Source organism: Colius striatus, chromosome 15, assembly GCF_028858725.1.
Source record: "Colius striatus isolate bColStr4 chromosome 15, bColStr4.1.hap1, whole genome shotgun sequence".
Classification (NCBI taxonomy): domain Eukaryota; kingdom Metazoa; phylum Chordata; class Aves; order Coliiformes; family Coliidae; genus Colius; species Colius striatus.
Window position 1 is genome coordinate 12,225,575 of NC_084773.1, and position 27,325 is coordinate 12,252,899.

At 45.0% G+C, this 27,325-nt stretch overlaps 1 protein-coding gene across 1 annotated transcript in view; it reads right to left on the minus strand.

Moving 5' to 3' along the window:
- Positions 1 to 27,325, minus strand: part of GRIP2 (glutamate receptor interacting protein 2) — a 260,946-nt gene that overhangs the window by 10,649 nt on the left and 222,972 nt on the right. The window contains exons 10-20 of the mRNA XM_062008252.1: positions 25,390 to 25,515; positions 24,385 to 24,537; positions 24,003 to 24,189; positions 18,771 to 18,916; positions 18,339 to 18,419; positions 9,786 to 9,852; positions 8,864 to 9,009; positions 8,438 to 8,582; positions 6,123 to 6,262; positions 3,621 to 3,797; positions 514 to 667 (exon numbers count right to left, since the gene is read on the minus strand). Of these exons, the coding sequence (XP_061864236.1) occupies positions 514 to 667; positions 3,621 to 3,797; positions 6,123 to 6,262; positions 8,438 to 8,582; positions 8,864 to 9,009; positions 9,786 to 9,852; positions 18,339 to 18,419; positions 18,771 to 18,916; positions 24,003 to 24,189; positions 24,385 to 24,537; positions 25,390 to 25,515 (1,522 nt within the window). The remainder of the gene's footprint in view (positions 1 to 513; positions 668 to 3,620; positions 3,798 to 6,122; positions 6,263 to 8,437; positions 8,583 to 8,863; positions 9,010 to 9,785; positions 9,853 to 18,338; positions 18,420 to 18,770; positions 18,917 to 24,002; positions 24,190 to 24,384; positions 24,538 to 25,389; positions 25,516 to 27,325) is intronic.

Genomic DNA, 27,325 nt, shown 5'->3' on the forward strand with positions numbered 1-27,325 from the left:
GAGAGCTATTCAGACACAGCTTTGGGAGACTTTAACTTGGACATGCAAATTCGTACTGGTCCTTCAAGAGATTTGGTTGGCTCTTTTGCTTTGTGGCATTCAGTTGTTGTGAAGCTGCAGCCTGAGTTGAAAAAGTCTGGCCAACACAGCTAGGGACAGCCCTGTCCATATTTATTACACCTAAACTATGAAAATACTGCAGCCTTTATATGGCAGGAGCATGAGACATGGTAAGAACTTGTGGTCCATACAGCTGAGACTACCCTAACTCAGACACAAATGCCACCTGGGAGAGGTACCAGGCAGAGGTGCCACAGAGCTATGCCCAGGGTAACCTGGCAATATGGAGGTGGTTTGACAGAACAGATCACCACCCCAGCACCATTCCCCTTGGCACCCCTTAAGATGGGGACATTCCTGGCCATTCCATAGCATTCCCATGCTCCTTTGTCATTATGCAGTGACATCCACATTTGCAGACATGCCTCCCGGTCTCCTCCCACCTCTCCGTACCTGCTGGGCTTCTCCCAGTCATCTTCACTGAAGCTTCCATCCATGTAGGGGTAGCTTTTCCTGGGGTCCCCCGGAGGGGTGCTGCTCTTCTGCCTGCTGTGTCTCCACTCGTGTGGATGGAGGGCTATGCCTGCAGCCTGAGGTATGTATGCACCTAGGGGAGGCAAGGGGATGGGGAGAGAGAAGGTAATACCTGATTAGAAAGCCCAAATGGAGTCACACTGAGCCAGGAGAGCCTCCTTCCCCAAGTCCCAGACCTGAGGCCATGTAGATTGCTTCCATCTCAGCCATCCAAAAGGGAATGTTCTTCCCATCTCTTCTTGCTTTAACCAAAGCAGCTTCTCGGGATCTTGTCATAACGTGCCCCATTTGTCCTTTGCTCCCCCACTTCTGAGTAGTTACTTGGTGTGGGTCTGGGATCTACAGTCCTGGCTCTACATACACCCACCGATGCAGACCCTACTCTCAGTCAGCTCCAACTGTGGTTAACAGCTCCTGGTTTCCACACTGAACCCAACAGAAGTTGTGCTGTTGAGGCAGCCACTTTTAAATACAGCAAGTCCTTCAAAGGCTACAAGGAAGATGCTACCAAACTTCCCTCTCCATTCATTTTGAAGGATTTGGAGGCCTCATTTCTATCAAGAAAAAAAAAAGTCTCCGTTTAGATTCTCAACTGTGTTTGGGACTTAATGGACAGCATGAAAAATGCAATAGGATATAGAAGGCCAGCAGCAAAGGAACTGTGTCCAGAGAGGTCAGAAAACAGTCTCCCTACAAGTGTAATGATGCTCAGCAGCGGTAAATGAGGAAGATTCAGCCCTGATACCAAGAGCTGCTGGCCAATTTCCACAGCAGAGCCTTTCTGTGCCTTCAGGATCAGCAGAAAATTGCTTCAGGGACATGTTTGTGAAAGGCAAGGCACAGCAGAAAAACTCTGCTGGCTTGAGAGGAGAGGAGGCTCATCTGTATCACATTTGATAGGAGATCAATACAGACCATTAGGATGAAATCAGACAAGTTTCATTATGTCTGCCCCCATGGAGTTTTCTGTACTGCAGTATCTTACTCCAGAGATGCAAATCCATCATTACCAAGTCACAAGATCCCCAGGTCTCAGGAGGGGCTGCCTGGACAGAAATCTTCCAAAACAAGAGCATTCCTCAGCAGTGTCAGTGCCAGTGCCATCTGCAGTGGAAATAAATCTCCCAAGTCCCCTGCCCATCTCCTGATGCCCATTCAACGTTTCAGAGAAATCCTCACAGCCTTTCCAAGAAACATTATATGCTGTGCCAAACAAACAGGAAGAAGTAATGGAGAAACACATAATTAAGGGAGACTTGACCTCCCAAACAGCTAAGAGCACTGGAAATACCCAAAGACAATGCCAGCACTTTCTTTGAAAATGCCAAAGTCTGTTATTTCACTTAGCTGAGTGTTTCCTCTGTGTGTTTTTAAAGGTTAGACTGCTCTGGAGAGAACCCAGAAAAGTGCTTTGCCAGCATCTTAGAGCAGTCAAGAGCATTTGCTGTCTGCCAGGGCAGAGCAAGGTCCCTGCAGGGGGTGAGCAGCAGGTTAGGGCTGGGCACAGGAGGCCAGGGACTGCACGGGTATACGTGCAGAGATGTGCCTTGGGTTTCACCTCTTTCTCCCAGAGAGCTGGGCTGGATCCCTGGGATTCAGAGCCACCTGGTGGTATGTTCCCACTAGGCCCAGTACAGCTCCCTTGCTCAAACCCTTCCTTGAGCAGTTTCCTAAAGTTGTGGGTGAACCTAAAACCTACAAGGCTGCAAAGCCTGATTTGTACTTCTCCACATAGTTGATGCAACCCCCAATCTCCAAGCTCTGTGCATCCCAGCTCTCCCTGCATCCTGCCTTCCCCGCTCATCCCACACATTACTTTGCATATCATCCCTACCCTCTTCCCAGACAACCTCAGCACACACCACCAAAGAGCCAAATGCAATAACCAGAGGAGATGACAGAGTCCATGAAGCAAAGTCACAGTCTGTGGATGCTGGGTAGCTTGGCATCAGCTCTGCTCCCTGGGGTGCTGTTCTCAATTACTCTTTCTCAATGTACTGGTAAAAGCAATCACTTCAAAATCCAGTGTCCCAACTTGTGTTACCATTCAATTAGATGGAGAAGGATTGCAGTATTACAAAGGCTAGGGAATTCCTTCTTAATGAAGCCTCCAGTCCCATCTGCACTCCCAAATTAAGCCTTCAGACCAGCAGAGGCTAAAGGAAGATGTGAGCATGGTGGAAGAGAGGCAGCACAGTACTGTCCTTTGAAGTTTTCTACGCCAGAGCACAGTGAGTACAGGCACATGCCTTACTCAGCACATTGAAGGTGCTTTGTAACAGTGCTCCTGCAGCACCCCTCTCTGTTCCCACATTCTGTTCTGGACAGCAGACTCTTCACCAGTTTCCTCAAGGTTTTGCTTTGTTTCAACATGGACTAATACCAGCTGATGTCACTAAATCTGAACTGGAATAACTATTTTCCAGTGCTTTTCTCCAAGTAAAAATCTATTCCCATGACAAGAGCATCCTCCATCTCAATTCCATATGTCTGCCAGAAGCCACAGCTGAATAAACCTGGCCTTGAAGACATATGTTCATCTGATCACTCACTAGAGAGTTTCTTGCAGTACTACCTTAATTATTTTGTTAAGTGAGTGCTTCTAGTCACAAGACATTCTTGTGGATTTTAAAACATCCTGAAGAGGATTAATATATTCTACATGGCCTCTCTAGAGAATTACAAGTGAGCTATGGACCAAATACTCTAAGACATATGGCCAGTGAATACTTCCCCTGATTATGTGAATTATAAAGTGCTGTAACGGTTTTGAAAATGCTGTGAACAGTATGATGCCAAATAAGCCAGAACAAATGTGCCAATAAAAACTTAAACCAGATACATCAACTCAGAGCACCACATAAGGGCATTTTAAAATACATTTTGTTCCTTGCTGGAAGCGAGAAGCCGTGGAAATGTGGTCAGACCACAGCCTTCAGCTCGTGTTCGGTCTCCAGGTGGTTCAAAGGCCCTGACTATCTTCATCTTGGCCCAGAGAGCCCTGAGAAAAAACAGCCTTGGCTTACCTTGGCTTCCATACCCAGCATCAATGCCAGAGCCATCCCAGGACTCCATTGCGCTGTCCACACTAGGAATTGTTGTGGAGTAGATCTCAGACAGTTTGCTTGTTTTCTGGGAGTCCGTCAGTTCATCTTCTGGGTCGCTCACTTCATTTACATTCCCCGACTTCTTGGGATAGGATTCTGAAACCAGAATGTGATACTTTTATCAGGAATGAAGAGCAAGCCTTAGGGAAAGGCTCATGCTGTCATAGGAGCAAGTCCAGGTACTGTAACTCTTTTAAAGTACTTCTTCAAAAGTAGCTGAGAAAGGCCTGTGCAATACAGTTCAAAGTATTTAATGTAGTACTCTTACCTCAAGCTGAATCAAGAAAAAATGCTTTTCTGGGTGCACATGGAATTCCATGCACATGGAATATGAGGAGTGATCATGGGGTTTTCAGGATTCCCAAATATGAGAGTTTGGACCTAATCTCAATTCACAAGCACATCTTCTCATGTCTTTGGAAGCTCCCTCCGAACAGCCCTGCCAAGAGAAGTGTTGGCTTCTGCAAGCAATAGCCCGTATCTTCTCTGCTCTCAGACGGCCTCTCTTTTACTCACAGTAGCCCTTAGTCAAGGTGCTGGCTGCAAACCTTCTGTTACAAGCAGATGTTTTAATGAGATTCCAATGACAATGCAATCTGTTCCCATACTACAATAGCTGAAGCTATAGCCCCCTTCCAAGACTACATTACCTCCTATCAATTCAGGGCTAATCACCACCTCTCCAGAGTCTGCCATGCAGTCTCATGACAACGGTGGAATTCCTGGTCCTGGTATTTTGAGGCTGAATTTCCCCTGATTAGTGATTGGAAAATGGAAAGCTGAATGTGGATGATGAAGCTCAGACCTTCCCTTTCATTATTTTTGTAATCATAGGCCCTTATTATCATTATATCAAATTCCCTTTCAGGCAAAAGCTATGCAAGGTATTGTTTCTCAGCACAAGCATTTCTTTGTACTGAATTTTAAAGTCATCATTGATTAGATGTCCTGCTAGCCACCCATACCCTGGATCTCCATCTCACAGAGGCTGGGTAAAAAGCACACAGAAAGCATGCAATTTTTGATGAGGACAGATAATTTTAACAAACAAAGCTCAATGTTCCAGAAGTTCCTATTTTCCAAGCATTCAGAAAATTGCTCACCGTGATTAACTCAAGATTACCTTGAATTTTCAATTACACCTGCATCATTCTCAGAATGATTAACAAATATCCAACTGGCATTTGCTTGTCGGTTATTTCAGCGAGTGGCTGTGACAATGCTAAGTGTCAGCAGGGAGGGTGGGGGCAAAAGAATGTCAGACCAAAGAGCAAGACACTCCACTGCAGGGAATGAGACTGGGGTTTCTTGAAGAGGAATCAATTCCCCAGTTCTATCTCTATTTGCTAAGTTCCCATTCCCTGCCTGGATTTCCTCCATCTGTAAAATAAGTGCATTGCCATACCTGGGTTTGCAAAAATGCTGTGTTTAAGAGTGATAGATAGAAATTGCTTTTAAAAGTAGAAGAGTGCAGTGTTTCCTTTAAATATTATCTCCGCCAAAATGACCAACACAGTATGAGCCACAGTTGCTTCCAGACATTTGATGTCTTCTAATTCCCAAAGCACCATGGGCTGCTGGGTGTGTGGGTCCAGCTAAATCTAGGGAATGTGGAAGCATGGCACAAAAACAATAGAAAATACTGAGTGTGGGGAGAGACAGAAACACAGCCAGAATGCACTTGCTACTTACTTTGTTTGGCTGTGACTGTGCAGTCAGAGAGAAAAGTTTTCTTGTTCCCTGGTTTTGCCAAGCCTCCCTCTGTCCCTTCCAAAAGTGGCCTGCATCAAGTATACTTCTGCTCTTTGATACCATGTCAAGGCAAACAGCTTCAAAGCCACGGGGAATTTGGCAGGGAAATGAGAAGGGGATTTCTAGAGTGAACATAGATGCTTTGAAAGATGATCCTAGGACTCTAAGCCAGGAAAAGGGGCATAAAAAATTTATTGCCAATGGCTTTCAAAAAGTTGAATTAAAGATGTGGGTTTTTCATGGATTCTACCAGCTCAAAGTCCCCTTGCACATTTTAGGGGGTGATATTTAAAGAAAACACTGCATTCTTCTTTTAAAAGCAACTTGTGCTTCACTTCTGTGTGAAACACCCACAGAGACAGGGAATGGCACCACTGGCACAAGGTGTCCACCTGAGAAAGTTTTCATTGCCAATAAACTTGCTGTCTAATCTCCTCTCAGTACCACAGAATGTCCCTGAGTTGCTTTTTTTTTTAATGACTGTGAGTCAGACGTTCAAAAAATACTCACCTCTTCCCTCTGTCCCCAGTTATGCCCCTGACCACTCTGCCTTGTCTCACCTTCCACAACACATGAAGGCAAACCCACAGTGCTACCTCCTCCAACACCTGGGGTCCCTGCTGGGGTGTATTTTTGCCCTCCCATCCTCAACCAGGCTCCCCAACTCACTCTCCATCTGCTTCTTGATCTTCAGAGTGACTGTCTCTCCAGCCATCTGCAGCAGGTGAATCGCTTCACTCAGTGGTTTGCCCTTGAGGCTCACGTTATTGATCGCTAATATCCGGTCACCGATGTGGATGGCTCCGGTTCTGGAGAGAAAAGGCACTGTTAGAAACTTCAAAGAAGCAATTTACCTCTGCAAAACAGGTCATTAAGTTGTTGCTTGAAACAATGGTGTATTAACAGGGGAGTGAATCACCACTGGACACCAGTGCAACACACTGAGCTGCTTCTGTAGGTTTCTATAAGATCAGATGTACAAGGAGAAAAATGATCAAGGTCAAGATAAAACCCAAGTCACTCAAATCTGGAGCCTTTTCAGCTTTGATAGCCCATCATCCACTGTGACAGACATGTGACAGATCCTAGAGGACACTCTGCCTTGCTCAGCACCAAGCACACAGCCTGAGCCGCAGTGCAGACCTTCACTTCTGCCTCTGCACAAGAGCAGTCGACATGTTCCTGTTATCGGATGCTGGGATCTGGTTCACCCCTTGCCAGTGCTGCTGAAACACATCTTGTGCTCCAGCAAAAGACAGGCACAGATTTGGGTTTAAATCCTTGTCCTTCAGAAACCCGTCCCACCCTTCAGAGTCTGGCTAAGGGTACTTATGACACAGGGAGAAGTAGTGACAGCAGGAAAGGGACAATTTAGGATAACACTAGGACCACCCTTTTTCCCTTACCAAGGTTGTGCCACTCCCTTCTGTTACTCTCAGGAGAAAAAAAAATGCACTTTCCCTGCAGGCAGCCTTCATCCCAGTGCTCCTGGCCCTCCCTGCAGTGAGCCAAGGTTACCCAGAGAAATCCCCGTGCTGCTCTGTTCCCATGTCACTCCTCTGCACGGGCAATTACTTGTTAGTCAGCTACAGTGAACATGCTGAACGGCTTCATTGCTCAAAAGGCTTTTTATCCCTTACCACTTGCCAGCTCCTGATCAAAATTCAATAGCACTGCAGCACATGCCCGCACTACGCTTTTCCGTGGAGCATGCACTGATGTGTATCCGAGGTCGAAGGAGGAACAGACAAAGGAATTGAGCACAACAAGGGTACAAGAACATTCTCTGACACCTGACAGCATTTGGGCTTGCTGTGCTTAACCTCTCTCATGCTGGGCTACAGGTACAGTGCGTCTCTACCACGCAGAAAAGTGTGGGATACTATGTGGCTATTAATTTCTAAGGGAAAAAGACTGAATCCTACAGTGGCAGGCAATGATAGAAAATCCTCAAAGAGAAGAATCACTAATCACTAAGTCCATCCCTTGCTTCTTGGGAGACACTGATGTTCTGTTTCATATACCAAAGGGAAGCAATGTAAACATGCAGCTCCATGTGTGCTGAGAGTTCAATAGTTCAATGCAGAAAAAGGCACTAAGCTCTGTTACAGTCCAGAGGGAATGTGGCCTTGAAACAGAAAGAACCAGAAGGCTAGATCTGCAGTCAAACCTCCCCAAGGTCTGGCACTTTACACTATTTGGTTTCTTGCTGCTGTTCTGCCTGTCTGTTAGCACAGGCTAAAGCAACCTTATGAGAAGGGTGAGTCAAGGCTGCTGAAATTATCTGTTTTCAAGTCCCAGCTACTGTATAGACAGATTAATTAAGATACAGTGTCTGAATCAGTTCCACCTTATATTCTCAGCAATGTCTTGATCCTTTAAATCCAATGCATGCATTATGTATTCAGACACAGGCACACACACAGTCAACCTCCCTGGCTGCCAATGGCAAATCTGCACCTACATTTATTACAAATGTCTGCTGCTTGAGGCATGCTAGCCCTGCACTGAGTTATCTCCAGGTGTAACAGACTAAGCAACCACCAAGGCCAGGTCAGAAGGCTCCCAAGATCTGCGGTTCTAGCTGGACATGCCACTGTCATGGCCATAAGCCATAGTTGAGCAATAGTCTGTGATAGTTTTGTGAGCACACTGGCTGCTCTCCCCATGCACGATGTGCATGGGAAATCACAGATCAGGAAGCACCTCTGTGGAAGAGGGGCAGATAAACACGTGTTCCTGGCTGCTGCATTCCCCTGACACACACAGTCTGACTTTCCCAGAAGTCTCTTGCCTTGAGCCTCTCTCATTGCCCAAACAGCACAGTCCCGACCACCGTTCTTCATAGCACATGGTACCTTCATAACAACTTTCCTTATTAGCAGACTAAAACATTTGAGAAGAATTTATGACAACAGAGGAAACCTGGCAAAGTTCAAGATCCCTTCCCATATCAATTCAACCCCTCTGCCCCTAAACCTCACCTTTCTGCCAGCCCTCGTTTCGTCAAGCCTGAAATGACAATAGGATCAAAAGGTTCCTCTGTCCCAGAGATGGTTATTCCCAAGGGGCCGCCGTATCGCTTCAGTTCCACTGTGTAGATAATAGCACCCGTTGTCTCCTGCTCATCTGAAAAACAGGAATGATGGAGTCTTTAACCACATGAAAGAGGTCACAGGAAAGACTTGCAGTATTCAGAAGCAAATGCCTGAAGTCTTCAGCCATGCTCATACCAAACAGGATTTTAACCTTCCAGACTCCATTTAAGGGCAGAATAACAAAAATAGACTACAATCAATTGGAAAGTGGTGCCTGGACAGGCAGCAGCCCTTATCTTTGTTACTTTGTGCTACCTACTGGGAAATGTCATTACAGTGGACAGGCACCAGTTTGCATCAGGATTTTTGTACCAGAGTTATCTTCATCCTTCCTAATCTTCAATTTGACCAGGTCTTCACACTGCCTTAAAATCTGCACAGCATCCTCCATTGAGCAATTGTCGAGTCGGATGTTATCAATGGCTAACAGCTTGTCTCCCGGCTCCAAGGTGCCAGTTCTATGCAGAAAGGAAAAGAAGACTAAAAGTATGCTTGTATTTGCCTTTCAGATCCCACTACACATTCAGGCCTGCAGTGGCAATGACAATATCAACTTTTTGCTCTCCTTGATCTTTTCTGGGAAAAATCATGAACAGAGTCTGGGACAATAATAACTTAAAGAGAAGAAGTTTGTGTAGAGTGTGCATCAACATGGACAAGGCAGGAAGATTAGATATACAGCCTGGGTAACCTACAGCCCTGGAAAATGCCTGATGCTTAACTGACAGATATCTTTTATAGAAACTCCTGCATGATCACCTTTAGAAACAAGCCTTCCAGCAGCACTAAATCCCTCTGAAAGCCTTGCTGTGAGGTGTTTGGATCAGAGGTGAAGTCAATAAATGCTGAGTTATTTGCACAGTTCTCCACCAGCGCCCACAATTCACTCACTCTGTTCACCTGAACAGGAGCTGAGACATAGCAAATTACCTGATGAGCCATAGCACCTTTACACAATGCTCTTAAATGCTAAGCATACATCTCCTAAAGGGTCAGCAGACATCTGAATTGGTGCCCTGGCCACCTTCTCCACTAGCTCAACTGTACTTACTGCCATACAAACAGTTTTTATTGCAAACCCTACTGTGGTCTAAGACAAATCTCTAGGGCTAGGATTTTCTTGGACGCTGGCAAAATCCAGAGCCAAGTGGTGTTGCTTGGGCTTCATTCAACCTCTCATTACTATGCTGGACATTTTGCAATTGGTTTGGGAGATGGGAAATTCTGCACTCACCTATGTGCTACACTTCCTTTCTTTATGTCAGAGATGATCAAAGGCTCCCCAGGCTTTCTGCTTGCAGCTGAAAAAGACACACATGGATACAAACCTTAGTATTGAGTCTGCTAGGTAGTGCAGGGATGGTTAATGGGGAGGAGGAGTCATAAAGAAGGGAAATATACATTCCTTTGACAAAACAATGCTTCACACTTGAACTCCAGTAGCCACACCAGAAAAAAACAAACCCACAACCAAAAGAAGGTAGTAAATCCTTGCAGAAGTTCATTGGTTGCCCTTTGCCCCAGTTAGCCAAGTTAGAAGTTTAGAAGATTTCCAGGTGGAAAATAACCCAGGAAAAATAGATATAACACTCTTTTCCAGCTGTTTCAGCTCCCCAGGTCACTTCATCATACAACTAAATAAGCTAGGGCTGGTCTCAGTGCTGGAATTCAAAGGGGTTGTTTTCAACTCTTCTCTCTACCCAATCCTGATAACTTTTTCAGCCCATGAGAAACATGTGTGCGTATCTCTGGGAGCATTTGCATTTTCAAACTTGCCTGCAAGACCTGCTGCTCTCTTGAGAAATCCAAGAGAGATTTATGACTCAAAGCCCGCCTGACCTCTCTGCCATCCATACACCAAACATATGCCAAGAGCATCCTTTTCAGCCTGCCTTTCTCCCTCTTGTCTTGCTGCAGGAATTTTGTCATCTCATTTAAAGCTGATAGAGCTTCTCAGCAAAAATGGTGTGGGAAGGAAGAAACTCACAGCATCTGAACATATCAGATACAAGTTAGACATTAAAATATCTGTGAAGCATGTGGCATCAACTGCACAGAGATCCACCTGCCTGAATAGCAGTTAGAGAGCACCACAAAGTCAGACATAAAGGAATCGCAGAATCTTAAGGGTTGGAAGGGACCTTGAAAGACTGTCCAGTCCAATCCCCCTGCCAGAGCAGGACCATCTAGGTCACACAGGAACTCATCCAGGTGGGTTTTGAATGCCTCCAGAGAAGGAGACTCAACAACCCATCTGGGCAGCCCCTTCCAGTGCTCCCTCACAATGAAGAAATTTTTGTGTTTCTTTGGAACCTCTTATGTTCCAGCTTGTATCTGTTGCCCCTTGTCCTATCACTGGATGTCATTGAGAACAGTTTGGCTTCATCCTTCTGACACCTGCCCTTTATGAATAAGTGCTTCCTCTTGCCAACCTCTCTGCTCTAGGTTTTCCTGTTGTTTACATTTATTTATGAGATTTGAAAGCGTATGTGCTAACCCATCTCCTTTAAGGATACCCTCTCTCAGGTATAACTAAACCTTCTGTACTGAACAGAGTAAAAATACAGCCAATCTCAACCATAGCAGGGCTGAGCAGAAAAGTTAGGTCAAATATCAAAGAGCAGATTGTGATTGATTTTATAATAGACACAGCAATGTGACTGTTAAATGATACAGAGCCTGGAAGAATTACTTTTCCCATGTCTTACTGGAGTGTGGTTCCAGGCAATTTTGGTCTGGACGTTCATGTTCAGAACAGAAGCAGAAGTGTAGCAAGAGCTTGTGCCAATATTCAACCTATCCACAGCACAGACCCGTCAGCAGACAGATCGAAACATGCTGGGCAGAGCTGAGGGAAGGATGGGGTGCAGGAGCTAAAAATCAATGCAGAAATCCCTCCTCTGATTTAGAAGGCCACACACCACGGACTAATAGCATAGGGGACAGAGATATATCACCTTGTTACTACTACTGTTGTTCTCTTTTTCAATACAGGAGATGTATTTGCTCCTGAGAGAGGTGTACAAAGCGGTGGTCCCAGCAGCAGTGATAGAAGACCCTGCCAGCACAGCCTGAGCTCTGGGTTGGGCTGGCATTGCTGCATGTTTAATCACTCTTTAGCCTGGTTCTGTCAAAACAATCCAGGTTAGCAAAAATACTTTCCACTGGAAGGTTTGTTTACTTGTTTCAAAGCAAAGGCATTATGACAGAAAGGGATTTGGGAGGATCTCCACGGTCCTAGGGGTGGATTGGTGTTGGCCATCTCTAAACCTGACCCATCCACAACTGCACCAATGTGTCCAGAGACCTTGAACACTCAATAGAGAAAATAGGGAGGGAAAGGGAAAAAAAACCTCACGAATACAGATAACAACATGCTTTAAGATGTTCAGAAATGGTGTTTATCTCAGCATCTGCCTTACAAGCTCTGTGACATGTGAGGGGATCCTGCCCGTGGTCAGGAGCAGGGTGCGAGATCTTGTCCTTCTGCAGCAATTAGTGTCAACACTGAACATAGCACAAGTTTCCCATACAAAAAACAAGGGTGACAAACTAAGTGCTTTGTCCATTAGGTAACAAAGCAAGTTTTAAGGAAAAATTCATTCTGAGTGTGCAGGGTTTTTTTTGAAGTTGTGCTTTCCAAACAGATTTTCTTGAGGCTTTAGTTAAATAGAAGAGCCATGTACAGCTGCATACAACTGTCCTACCATCAGAGTACTCAAACTTTAATCAATAATCACTTAGTATAAATGGGAAAGGCTTTCTAAAGCCATCATTATTACTCTGTACCTACAAATCTGAAGAGTAAGTTAGACAGACTTCATGAATCCACATTCTCTCTCAAGAGGCATAAGATACAAAGTTATGATAATGAAATGTCAAAGCACAGAACAGTCATTTGCTATTCACTTTAAAAAACAGCAGTTACTAACTTCATTAATTCACATTTGGCTTCCCAAAGCCTTTACTGGTGCCTTAGCACCCAGCTGACATTCCACCCATCAACTGGGACCAAGTACCTTGATCTCCTCAGCCACCCCTGTGTAACAGAAGCCTGCCTACAGCTGCAATTTCACTGAAGTGGTGGCTCAGTCTAGGTCAGAGGCATTAGAAATGTGGATCCCTGGTGAGATTTTTGGATAAACCATTTACAATTTGCCTGCAATCTAAAAAAAATTTAAACCCCTTAAATTCCATTCTTATTTTATTAGAGCTGTGGTCTTTAGAGTTAAGACACTTGCACAGGTGAGTAAAGTCTCTTTATCCATTTGTTTCTGCTGCTGATGCAGTAATTTCCCTTCAAAGGACATTGCCTTGGTAATTCTTTTGCCGTAGGAAGACATGGTTCAGACACCCAGCCTTGCCTCTGGGTCTTGCTTTCCCATCTGTAAAACAGAGTCAGCAGCAAAGGGAGTCATGAGATGAGCTGGATCGAGGCACAGAGGTAGAAGCTGGCGTGCAGAAACCCATGCTCGCTCTCAGCAGGCGCTCTGGTTGTGGCCTCCATGTGTCAGGGCAAACCACCTCAGGTAGGAAGCTTTTTTTTAGACACATTAGTATTTTTGGCAGGTTTGGCAGTACAAAAGGTAGTTTAAATCTGCTCCAGTGGCCCAGAGAAAGCTCCATAAATCAACAGCTGGTGAAGGTAGAAGCGTGGGGTGGGGGAGAAACTCCAAACGAAAACACTGCTTGGCAGCAGTGACAGGGCAGTGATAAAAAGGTGAATTGATCAATACTGTTATTTACTTTTTATAAATTGCTTCCAGTCTCTCGTCACCTGTGCTGGGATTCTGGCTTGCTTGGCGTTTACTCTGTGATGGATGATGAGGCCAGAAACATGTGTCCAGTTTGTGTTTTTAATAGAATGCATAATGACTCGTATTGGTAAATTATTCCCCTCCAAAGAGCACAAGCACATATCCCCCCCACAGGCATCAACCCATTATAAATGCCCTTCATTACTGACCAAGTCAAAGCAGCATGCTGCCAAGATGTAATTAAAGAAACTGTAATAATGCCATAAGAATACATTTAAGAAAGCAAGCATTTATAAACAGGAGAAAAACAAAACAAAATCAGAACTGGAATACTCTCAGGATAGCTAAGAAATGAGAGGAGTAATAAAAGCAAATCAGAATCAATTCCAAAAAGCTGTATAGAAAATCAAACCTTCAGCACCCAAATTCTTCCCCTGTCATTCATTAATTTTAGCAGCAGGTGCATAAATCATCAGTGCCTCCAACAGGATGCTCACCGTGCTGTAGATCTATTTCCTTTCAAAAATCTCCAGGTAGCAAAACCAGGACAGAATATCAGTAAAAGCACCAGAGTGAATCAGTTGCAAATCTGAGTTGAAGCTGCAATGTTAGCAAGGGCTTAGGAGAGGAGGCTGCCAGGCACACTGCCGCTTGGAGCCATGCACTGCTGCGCTTGTGGCAGGTCTCAGGTTAATCCAGCACCAGCAAAGGTAGATTTGCTGGGCTCACAGATGCATCTTCTCACTAGGACAGTGATTACAGTGCTTAAGAGATTTAATCAAAGTTATCTATCTACTCAAATTCCGCTTTTATCACTCGTGAGCAGATATACTACCTACTCCTTATCTGCAGCACTTCACACCAAGGGCACAGGAACTGATTTGTTAAGATATATCAAGGTAATTTGATAAATACTCTATATAAAGCATTAAAGCATACCTAAAATTAATGGCAACTTCAATATGTCTTTAAAGAGCAACAGTAACACACCCATACCCTGCAGCCAATGTCACAACTAGCCTTTGGAGAGGATATTTGACACAGACAAAAAAGCCCAACGCCACAAGCACGAAAAGCAATCTTTTGTGTAATCATTTTGCAGAGGCTAATAACAAATCTATACCTTATTTTAAGAGGTCAGGTATTGAACATACAAGAATACACAACTATTATCTTCTCACTGTTGGAGATTTTAATTTGGAAGAGATTTACAGAAAACCTACAAAGGCATAACTGTATCATTAGGACTGGATACAGCCAGCAAGATCAGAGCATTTATGGTCCGTGTCCTGCTAATGGAGATGAGTAGCTCAGGCTAACAAGAACCAAATCTTCCCATCCCTTTGTCAAAAGTCTCCTCTTGTGTGTCTTTACATCTCCCCCCACAATACAGAGATCCTGGCAAATGTGGCAGCCTCACAGCCCACACAGCTTTCTGAACCACACAGAGCAGAGGAGGACACACTTTGCTCTTCTACAGACAAAGGCAGTCTTCTCCCTGGGGCAGAAACTGAGGCACTGGAGTCTGGAGAAAACGAGCACAATGTTGCTGGTTTCTTGTCCCTTCACCCCTGGATGAAGTGCAGGGAAGCAGCACACACAAGACAGCTTCAGTGTTTTGCTTTGCTAATTTTAATTTAGCAAATGTAGGAGATTGAGATGAGGCTAGAGGGCACCAAGGTGCCACGGACGCAGAAACCACAGCCAGTGAAAGATTTAAGCCTTGGATTTCCTATTTCTTTTTTGGGGAATGGAAGGGGAAATAATGCCATACATGTATTTGCATCATGTGTCTTGATTTGCTGCATCCCTTTGCCATGCTGTGCTTGAGTGGGGCAGAAACCTGTCTGTGCACACAGACCACAACCAGGGGCTCTTCCAGTCCAAGCTTTCTCTTTCTGGAAAAGCCTGAGACTCAGAAAAGACAAAATGGGTGGGTGTCAGGAGGATGGAACCAGGCTGTTCTCAGTGGTGTCCAATGATAGGACAAAGGGCCATGGGTATAAGCTGGAATATAAGAGGTTCCAAAGAAACATAAGGAAGAATTTCTTCACTGTGAAGGTGATGGAGCACAGGAAGAGGCTGCATAGGTGGGTTGCTGAGTCTCCTACTCTGAGGACATTCAAAACCCACCTGGATGAGTTTCTGTGTGACCTAGATGGTCCTGCTCTGGCAGGGGGGGTTGGACTGGACAGTCTTTCAAGGTCCCTTCCAACCCTTGAGATTCTGTGAATCTCTAAAATGCCCTCAGCAAATATCTGCCCTTCACCAGGAGCAAGCACAGACCCTCTCTATATTCAACCCAGAACCTGCAGCACCTGCCCCCCTCATACAAAAACCTCCTAGGTTTTCAGCACTTTTATGAGGCTTTTCAGCAGATTTATAGTTACTCCTGCAGACAGCTCCATTACATTAATTCTTCCAGTGCATCCATCAAGAATCCTGCTCTCCCCCTCTTTACTTAGTCCATCTCCCAATTAGCTCTAAAAGCCACAGCACAGCAAGAACTTGATTGCTTTTATTTCTGTAGTGCTCCTCTGATGAGGTCGTAACACTTTCTACCCATGTAAGAAGTCAGCAGCAAACCTTCCTAGACAGAGGAATTAAGTACAGATGAGCCTGCCGAAGCCAAGAGGTAAAACTCAATGAAAGCAGCTCATCTTTCATCTACAGTGTAGCTGGACCACAAAGCTTATGAAGAAACCCAATTCTGTGGCCACAACACTGCAGGGGGTCTTCTACTGACCCCTCCAGCTTGTCATCTATTTAGCTTGCTCCATTTTTACAGAGTAGGGAACAAGAATCCTGTGTGGGAGGCCAGTAAACCAAGTTCCCTACTTTAAAACAGTAGTTACATGCTTTTCCTTGTCAGAAGGAAAGCTAGAAAAACTGATTCTAGATCTATACAAGCAATCAAATGAGTAGAACAGAGAGGAACTGAGCAAAACTAAGAGTTATTTTTATCTCTACTCTCTTGCTGCTTGCATCACACTTGCATGCACATCATGTCTCTGCAGGAGGCACTTACCATAAGGCTGCTTCCTAGAGACCAGTATATGAAAACAGAATTAGGATTCAACTAGCATTTCATCCTTGCCACCACATTTTCTGGAGGGCTGTCTTTTGCTCCCTTTGTAAATATATTTTTGGCTTTGACTCAGCAAATGACTGAAATGTATCTTAAGTTTATGTGTATGCATTATGTCCTGCAAACATGTTCAACAATCAAAAAGATCACATTCATCCTATTGCTGAAAGTCTGCTTTGTAGTTGGATAATGGGTATCTAACTCTTTAAAACCCAGGGGTCAGTTTCTTTTTATTTAGCAGTGATTTCCAAAGAGCATGTGAAATCATTTCTTTAAACAAATTTCAAGTGAAAAAAATGTTGCCATAAAAACTCTGTTTGAAGTGCAAATGCACATCTGAAGCAGATCCCATTTAAGTCAGGCTCCACAAATAAAAACTAATATTCTTGCCAGCAACTCCCAGATTTGTTTTGCTCTCCAGCCCCAGATACCAACTAAGCTTTGAGGTTAAATGGGGTGAAACCCTTGCCAGGGTTTCTGCTTCAGCCAGGAGTTTTTTGCTACCAGATTCATTGTCCCAGGCAGCTACCTGAGATTGCAATGCCAAGGCAGTGGGCAGGGCAGCAGGTTGAGGACCTGGTTCCAGCTGGGATGCTGCACTGTGCCCTGCTCCACTGCCACTGAAATGCCTTCATGGGTGCCCCACTGCTTTCAGAAAGCACTTTGATGTCTTCAAACAGTAATTGCTACCAAGCCAAATGTTAAATATTGCGCTGCTATTTCTCAGGATTATCCTCGTGGCACAAAGAGGGGAAGCTGGGAAGACAAAATGAACAAAAGGTCCAAAGCCGTCATCCTGTTGATGTTCCAGTCACTCCTGGGAATCACTCTGCTTAGACCAGAACATCTCCAATTAACTCACTAACTAATGCTGGAAATGTCAAGAGGTAATTGGAAATGGCTTATCTATTTTAATGAAACCTAGGTTTAAAATGTCCCCGGCGATTCCATTCCCCAGACACAGCTGGGGCCACGCTCCTGAGGGCTTAGATGCAAGATCCCATTACTGCAGCCTCACAGCCTGCTTTGTTTCAGCTGAGAGGTGGTGGCAGCCTCTGAGCATGGCAAATCTGAGATGATTCAACTCAGTTTAGCCAGCAGTGAAAGAGGGATGAGTGACATAAGACCTGCTCACATTTGTCTTTAAGGAAAAAATCACTGATGCAAAGCCTAACAAGACCCCAACTCAGCCAGAAATTTGGGATGGATCTGTCTATATTAACCCCTTACAGTGTCTTCTCCAAAGAGGCGAAAAGATCTTTACATGAAGAGAAACAAAGATAATTATTCAAGATTGAGCAGAGAAGAGAGAAAAGAAAGAAAAGGGTTTACATCTCATTCTGTCAACACTCACCAAATCCTGCCATGTGGATCACCACCACTGTGGCTGGGGTTAGTCAGTGCAATGACTCCTGGAAAACCCTGTCCATCACTGTCCTGTCTCTAAAGTGCCTTTCTTCTAAGGAAGGCACTTCCCTTCCACCTCGAAGGCCTGCCACCCTCTTCATCATCCTCTTGGCAGTTTCCCCTCTACCCTTCAGGTTGTGGGTTCACTTCACACTTGCTCTCCTCCCTCCACCTCTCTCTGCAAGGGTCTCTTCAGACTCAAGCAATTATTTCTTAAAAGGAACATAATACATCCATGAGCAAGGAAATCAAAATAATATTACTAATAATATAACATAATATTAGTCTGTAGCACAGACCATCCTGGTAGATGCATCCTTTGACCCATCCCTTTATGCAGCTGCATTTCTCTGCATTCACCAACTCATGGAGGCAGGAACCACACATTTAATTCAGTTTGGGATAAATCACAAGCACCTGAGCACTACCAGGAAACTCCACATAATCTTATCTCTCTCTCTTGGGCCCCTCTGACGTGCCTGGGTGGAAAGCAGTGGCTCTTGCAACTGCTAGGGCAAATTTGAGCAATACTTACAGCTGATTGTGATTCCAAGCTCTACACCTCTTTTCTTGGGCAATTTAACATGGAAAGTACCACTGCTGGGTATGACAGACTCTATAAAACCAAAAACAGACAAAATAAGAAAATATGAGGAAAAAAAAGAGTTTTCAGTTGCTTGGTTGGTTTCTTTGGAACCGAGAAAAACAAACCCATAAAATTCAGCTTTATTGGTTCAAATATGGTTATCTGAGGCCCTGTGGACTTTAGGTTAAAGTCTGGATTATCATTAAAAATACATGCTTTGAATATCAAGTGAAATGCTGAATTTCAGCATTGAGGCAGCTCTGCCAATGTAAAAAGAAAAATCTCATGTATTTGTGTGAATACACTCCCTCCCACAGGTTAGCAGAAGCACTGGCAGGGTCTTGCTGGTAGCAAGGAGCAACAATTCCTTTGGTAACGTACCTGCAACATCAAATTCAATCTCGAGCACCACTTTGTTTGTGAGCGCGGCGTCACGCAGAAGCTGATTAGCTTCCTCCATAGTCCCATCCTCAGTCGCAATGCCGTTGATGGAAAGGACCCTGTCTCCTACTTGTAGCAGCCCACATCTGCAGTCCACATTAGGAAAAGAGGGAAAAGGGAACAAGGGGGTAGGAAAAGAGAGGAAAGGAGAAAAAAAAACAACCCCACAACCAACCATGAGTTACTTTTGTCAGGCAAATCAAGACACTCAGAGTAGTGACAAATCCTGCAGAAGTGGCCTCAAAGAGAAGGTAACTCATTCTGTAATGCCCATCCCAGTGCAGAGAGCCTCAGAAACATCACAAGGCAGCAATTCTAAATAACCACTTTTGGTCACATTTCCTGTGACTTCCATAAAAACAGAAAGTTAAATAATAATGTTCACCTTCCTAAAAGTCAAGACTATGGACGAGAGATGAAAGTGACAAATGCAAGGGCATGTGTCCTCCTACCATGCCTAATGGTATACAGGTCTTTCCACGTGCCTGCACTCTCTGAAACCCAAACTAATGGCACTGAAAATTGCACAGATTCCTCTGCTTAATACCCAGCTAACACTGAAGCTGCAATCCAATGAACTCACTGAAATGTCCCAGCAAATTGGATAATCATTTATCCCTTGTAATTGCATTTCTGGAAGCCAAATGTACATTGATATTGTTTAACTGCCTTGAAAGGCCAACATTATTCCAGTGCAATAGCCCTGGAATATAACCACAACTGGCCCTCTGGGGTCTTTGGTTTAGACCCACTTTATCAAAGAACAGAGGTCAGCAAGGTTTTTTTACTTTGGAAGAAAAACAATGATGGCAAGGCTATGTTGGAGATGCAGTGCTATAGCATGGTTTGTCTCTTGGGAATCTTCTATAATTATAAGCAAGGGTTTGTTACACATGAACCACTACATTCACTCTCCATCTTTCGCCCCTCCCCCTTTTTGTTACAAATAGACTGCAACACCAGCAAGAGAATCCTTCAAGTTATCTCCCACAGTTAATCCAAGCTGACCTGGGGCTATCCAAAATCAAGAGTGGAGTGTTCCCTGTGACTGGCCATGGGCAATTGCTCATCTCCTTCTCCTCCACACCCTTCATCAGTTGTTTGCTATAACCACATTATTTCAGACTTTCCACAGATCACATGTCTATAAGGCTGTAAACTTGAGCAGAGCCAGGCAAACTGTTCTTCATACATCATTAACATAAGCTACAGAGTAGTCTCCAAAACAGCTGGAGGGTTATTAGAACAAGTTTAAGGTTCACCTCAACATTTGGAGTTATTTTACCTCACTGATTTCCCAGAAGTCATCAGCTATCCTGTTTTGAGCCTGTCCAGAGACTCTTTATTCCCTTTCTGTCTAATGATCAAGCACATCCTTCTCATTCTCTTTTCTAAATGTCAGCTTCCACTGATATTTCATGGAAGACAGCTTGTTTTTGACTAATCCTTTCAGCCATACTCTTCATCACTCACATCCAACTCAACTGTAAGAAAATGTGGTACCACATCTTCCAGGCACACGAAGATAACATCAAAGGCAAAGGACACTGACTGTATTATTCACCTCCAATCAAGAGGAGGTATATGAAACTCCAGGTTATCAAGAAAAAAATGCACACAGCCAAATTTAAGAAAAATGCTCAAGCAGAATGTTTTTTGCTAGTGGCTCATACAAAGCTGAGAAACGAGCAAGTTTGGAGAGAGCCTAGGGAGATTATTTTACCAGTAGGAAGGTATTAAACTTGGAGCATGTTTATGCTCCTGCTTGAGTTCATGCCATCCATGGAAAAATTCTGTCTATTTTATGAGATGTAAATTCAAGATTTGTTTGTTCAAGGAGACCTGGATTAGGACAGACATCTATAAATGAATCCATCCTTGCAAACAAATTACATCAAGTTTAATTACAGTCCTTTACTGGACCTGTGTCTATGCAGCCACACAGATGCACTTGGAAATATCACCTTATAAATATGAAGATGACAAGGAGATGCCTCCTCCAGCACCGATAACCCTCTTGCTATGGCCACAATGCACCTTTTGGAAAGGAGGGATTAACATCCGCATCATACAGACATCACTGTCATTTCAAGGTCACATAAGGACACAATCCACACTGGTACCACTTTTTTGGTCACGAGGGCTGGAAAATCACAGGATATTTCTACATAGCATCAAGTCAGACATTTGCCACCCTGCCCATCAGAGCTGCCTTCTCACGAAACAACCATTTCTCATGTTTCTTCACACAAGGTAGATTTGCCTGGGTGTTTTACAGTCTATTGCTCTGTTAGGGCAGAAGTATTTTACTTCTTTTACTGTTATCCTCAGTCAATCACAATTGTTTAAGCTCTGGTATTGCAGGTTTATAAAAGTTTGTGGAGTGAAGCTACAACCTTCTGGCTACCTCGAGTGCAAAGAGACCAAACATGCCTTCTTAACCTTTCAGAATAACTCTAGAGACAGCAGTTTCCAAGTGGCATGTGCCCTTGTGCTGTGAGCAGGGCCTGGGGAGCCAAGGCTCCTGCAGACCTCTCCTGCAAGATCCTACTCTGGGATCCTACATAAACCTCTAGGGCAGCTATGTCAGCCACCCCAGAGATCAAGGCTTTGCTGACAGCTTCACCCAGCTGCTAAACTTTCCTTTTGCAAACTATTCATATTCAAAAGCCAGAAACACAATTGATCAAACAACAGTGTCTGAGCAGAGCTAGGAAACATGTAACTCAGCAGGGAGCATTGATTTTGAATACCAGGATGGAGAAGCCAAATACTCTCCCACTGCTGTCAATGACAGCTGGGGGAAGAAGGACACAAAAGCTGAACCTTTTGAGGAAGGCAAGAAGGGACATTAAGCATCTTCCTATCTCAACCCCCCTGCTGATAACAGAGGGTGAATCGCAGTGTCATTTGGAGCCCTAAGGCTTTGTCTTGCACCCAGGAAACAAAACAACAGGTTGAGAGGGAAGTCTATTACAAGATATTGGCTGTAAAACAAATTACAGGTCAGGCAGGTGTATGCTTTTTCTTCAAACCACTTGCCACATGCTAGCACAAAGCAGATAAGAAGTGAGGCAGCCCAACCTCCATGGAAGAAGGTGATGCCATCCTCCTCTCTGGTAGTACTCAAACTGCTAGACACCCAAGAGGCAGCTCATCCACAGCAAGCCAGATGACAAAGTAATTGTGAATCGTGTGCTTTTACAAGAGCACATTCAGATTCACAGGTCTTGCACAGGAGCGTGTGAACATGCAGGACTGACCCAGGCTGCTAAGCCTGCTCTCCACATCCCTGCTGCAAAGAGCAAAACTGCAGCAGAAGAAAGAGAACAGAAAATGTCACCAATGTCTCAGGCTGCAGTTACAGCAGAACCTCTCAAAGGCAGGGAATAAGGTATGGAGTAAACAACATCTGTGGGACAGTAAGAAACAAAAAGTGAAATGAAAACATAAAACTGCCTCTTTCACCTCACTGCACTTATCACCTCAAGATAGGGGGGGAAGGCAGTGTTTTCCTGCCAGCTAGAAAGAGCAGCACAGTCTAGGAAAGGAAGAAATACACAGCAGAGATTTAATCCCCAAATCAAATCCAGACGGCAAATGCAAGGAGGATTGCTCCCTGTCACCAGAGAGTAGCTAGGAGAGCAGCAATCCTACTGGGTGGGCAGCTGAGAGGGAGAGCAGCGTGTGTGATACATTAGAGCCAAGCAATACTGCACTGCAAGTCTTTGCTTTCACTCCAGGCTTGTCAAAAGGATAAAGCAAAGCCGGGCGGATTTCAGCACATCTCCCTCAGCCCCTGGGACAGTAGGCTTTGTTGCTGCCTGATTAATAAAAGGAGTTTGATGCTTTGCAATGTGAGCCAAGTTCATCCTGGTAGTAGAGGATTAAAGAACTCCAGACACCACCACCTTAATTTCTAAACCATGTTTGGAAACATGGCAACAAAAAGGCATTAAAGGCTTTTGAAATCTCTCTTAACCTGCATCCCTCAGGATATCCCTCTTTTTCGTGCACCAGCCCCTTGCCTCTGTCTTCTCACAGACACAAGGAGTTCCACTTTGCCTCTGCATCAGCATCACCACACAGACCAGTCTGCACAGCAAGGGTTTGCATTTCCTTTTGCAGATGCTTTTCTGACATATGATTCCCCCGTGGATGGTTTTACCAGGCTGGCTTGGGGACACCAAGCCATCAGCATATGGCTGATGGAGCCCTCAGAGATTTCTCCTTCCAAGGAAAGGTCTGCAGCAGGCCCTGAGCACTGCCATGTCACTGCACCTTCGGCACTCCTAGGCAGGACCAGTGGAAACCACAAACTGGAAGAGAAACCAGCACAGGGGCATAAGTGCCAGCTTGCTTCTCGCTATTTCATCTGCCCAACAAAACAAGCTCCCCTTTCCACCCCACAAGAGCTCAAGCCATGCTAGAACCTGGTCTGTTTAGTAAGAAAAGCCTTGCTAGATGTTACATTGTCACATACAGGCACTTAAGTAGACTTTAAATCCACCCAGCCAGAGCATCAGGAAGAGTTTAGCCAGAGCAGTCAGAGCTCCTGAGCTAAGGCTTGGCTGCTAGAGTCATTGTTTCCAGTTTTCCCAGAGGGTGACATGCAGCAGTTAATGCTGCTTCTCTGTTCTCTTTTCCCAGCACTATAAAACCAAAAGCAAGAAGGCTTAAATGCAGCACCTACCTGCTCCTCAACCAAAGCCCAACTCTGCAGTTCAAAACCTTGACTTTAATGCCAATTTATATAGGTAGGCTTTGCTACAAGTGAAATCAGGAAGAAAACACTTTGCTGCACCCACTTGTTTAGAACTTTCTCATTTCTGCACCCAGATAAAAGGGTTCTCTTTCACAGAGAAAAAAACACCCAAAAAAATAAACAGGAATGGGAATGGCACTCTCACACAGACACACACTCCCTTCCTCCTCCTCCTCCCAGAACAGCCGCAGCCTGGTGCCAAGACGTTCACCTGGGATGCGAGGGAGGCCGTGGTCAGCCGACGTGTGCAGAAATGGCAGTGACAGTAAACCATGCCCAGTGAAGGATGGGAGATATTACAAGGATGATAGTAAATATCTAAATGAGCCTCTGAGGAGAGAAAAACAAACCAAACCATGAAATGTTCAGCAGCAGCACCATCAGCATCCAAGGGCAAGGTCTCTAACCTCTCTGCTGAGCTGTCAGGTTCAATAAAACGGATGAGAGGTGGGGAAGACAAGGTTTCAGTAGCAAAGATGCCTCCTTGGAGCTGAAGTCCGAAGCCATTCAAAGGATCTCCCCTGAGCACCACCTCCGTCATCTCCGTGTGGACTATCTGCCCGCCAGGACCCACTGTGCTGGAGGCCAGTGACACTGAGGAGAGAAAGCAGAAGGTCAGGGAAGCCATGGTCAACATAGCAGATCTGGTCACAGACCTTGATCTGTCAGTGGTGAGGGTGGTGACTGGGGATGAGGAAAGCCCGGGGTGCTGAGGTGATGGATCTTAACCCAGCTAACAGTTCACAGTAAGCCCTGTCCAACCCAGCCCCAATCCACTGCCACTCTTACATGAGCTCTTGTGCTCCTTCTTCTTCTGCCTCCTCCTCAGCATGGTGGTGCGGGGGCTCATGGGGTGGGAGCTGCGAGGTAGCGTGTTGGAGTTCTGGCAGGGGAAGCCCTGTGCGTTCATGGTGGGAGACGAGAAGTTGGCAGCCACCAAAGCTGGGGAAATAGAGAGCATGTTAAGGATGTGCACAGGGAAGTGCAGCAGTGGGTCACTAACAGGTGTTCATCAAACACCTAATGGGTTCAGACTGGCTCCTTCTTCCCAGCTCCAAGGCTCAAGACAAGGTGAGAACTTTGTCCTGGACTTGCAGCTCCAGAAGGACATTGCTTTCTGGTGTGCAGTGACTAGCCTGCCTCTCACTGCAGCACCCAGGCCTCCAGGTGAGAAGTGCATCACGGAGGCAGGGCAGGCAACAGCAGATTAGCACAATGGCATTAATGAACCTTAAATGCATATGAAGAGAAATCACAGCTTAAACTTGAGCTGCTGGCCAGCTGGTCTGCCCACAGTTTGGACACAGTGCAATGTTTCCTTCTGCCTATCTTACTGTCACAAGACAAGAAACATGGGGTTGCACAAAGTCTGCTTCCTGCAGGTGACTTTACAGATTTTGAAGCAACCATAATCCTGCTGCTAACATGCTACGTGACACCACACCTGAGCTGGATGCATTGTCATATCACATCCCTAATTGTCACCAGAGATGCCCTCCTTGTCCCACAGCAGCTCATTTTGCCCTATGAAACCATGGACTGAGGTGTGGTGTTAGAGGACAGGAGCATGGCTCTGCCCAGCACACTGCTCTTGTTGCAGTTACCATATCTATGTGTGCTAGGCTGCAGATACTGATTTTGTTACCTCAGCACTGGACCTGTGGAAATAGATCCAGCTGATCAAGGAGGAAATGAGTGACAAGCCAGGCTACAGAGTTGGATATTAAGGACATGAAGGAGCACAACATGAATGAGAATGCGCAGGGATGGGGCAATGCCATGCTCTGAGGTTACATTTGCAGTAGTCTTGTCCAGGTGTCTGGTTCCAAGTGGGTGTCTTGCAGTGTCCAGGGTGGTGGGTGTGACAGTAGTTGACACAGGGGTCCCAGCAGTGGTGGTGGTCACTCTTCTGCACCTTGACTGATGGCACCCAGTGGATCAGAAATCATCACAGGGCGGGAAGAAAAGTGAGAGAAAGAAAAATAATAAGCATAAGCCAGGACATTGTAGACAAGAGCCTTATATTAGCTTTGAACAAATCAGGACCCAACTAGTGTGTCAACCTAGCAAAAACACATCCCCACATAACCTCATGACACTTGATGCAAAGTGGCAGAAATCCACCCCTTCCCCATTAAAAACTCTGCAGCCTGAGACAACAGCCTGACTAAGCCGTGCTGGCAGCACACAGATGTCATCACCATTTGCAGTCTGTTATGCAATGTGCAGAATCTCCCTCCAGCCACAGGTTTCCCACAGAGGCCATCAGCATTATCAAAGAGCACTGGGGAAACTTCCTTGTGTTTTTCCTACCTTGGTACTGGAGCTGCCCTCCTGGGGACAAGGCTCAGCACCTTCCACACATGCCAAGGACTGCTTGGAGCACTTTGATTGGCTTCAGCATTCAGTTGTTTCGTGGATGCTCTTGTCTGGGAATGCACATAGGAGTGCATGGAGTAGCAGAGGGTCACCTCCAGCTCACCAGAACAAAAGGGATTTTATACTCTGCTGCTTAAAGGCTATTACTGAGGGCCACCAACACAGGAAAACATGCCAGCACTGTGGCAAACAGTAAATTAAAACATGGCACCAACATGGTAGATTCTGTTCAAAGGCACACAACTACTTTAGCTTCAACCCTAACTGCAGCCCAGCACATGCTGGCAGAAACCTGTCACAACATGACATCCATCATCCAGAAATCCCTTGTCCCAGGAACTGTGGCTTTGCAATGACACAATGCCACAAGTGCCTCAAACATCCCCTCAGGCATAGGTCCCTTGTTTGTTCTCACTGGTCATCCTTTTGCCCCTGAGCAGCACAGGTTTAGTTTGGTTCTCCTTGTTCAACAGCACTGGGTTTTCTCTCCCAGATATCTGCACCATGCTGTCTGGATCTATTTTCTTCTGAGAGGAGTTGCTGGCTAATGAGCGAGATTGCAAACATCTGTTTTATTCAGCTAAGCACAAACAGCATCCCACAGCACAATAGCACTGCAGCCATGAGTTATCTCAGAGCTGTGAACCTCGCTACCACTTGCACTGACTGGCAACCACCTTCCCAGGATGACACCCCTCCAATCTCCATGTCCCCCAAGTTGGCAGAAATGCTGCCAGTGCTGGTACTACCAGAGCTTTCTGAGCATGCAAACCTGGGACAGGTACTCAGTTCATTTAGTGGGTTCACTCAAAGATCTCATCTAAAGGTCAACTCCTAGTGCCTTTAAATAGTAGAAATCCATTTTATGTGCTTCCACCACAGGCATCAGATCATTTAGGTCAGGTTTTGCAACCAATATAGTGATTATATTTAGTCTTTGTCAGACATTTAGTGAGTTTAGCACTTTGTCTATCGAGCTCTGAAAAAATACACTTGCAGCTCTTGGGTTTCTATTTTGTGGATTTAAAAGTAAATTCCGAGCCAGACAGCTTTTAAAAACAAAAATCAAATTAATAAATGTAGCTCTATCTAGACAAACAGCACAGTTCTTAATAAAATTAAACACTTTGAACATGAGAGACAGAGCTTATGGGCATATATACGAAATCATTTAATCCATTTATAGTAATTAGAACTCTCTCATTTGTCTGTAAATTCTTAGCTCATATCTGACAACGGGAAAAAAAAAGTGCCTTTGAAACTCATCTGTCAGTGCATTAGGGAAGAAAAGAGATTTTGGACAATTCTGTGATAAAAACCTTCAAAAGTCTTCCCCAGGCCTTGGCACATT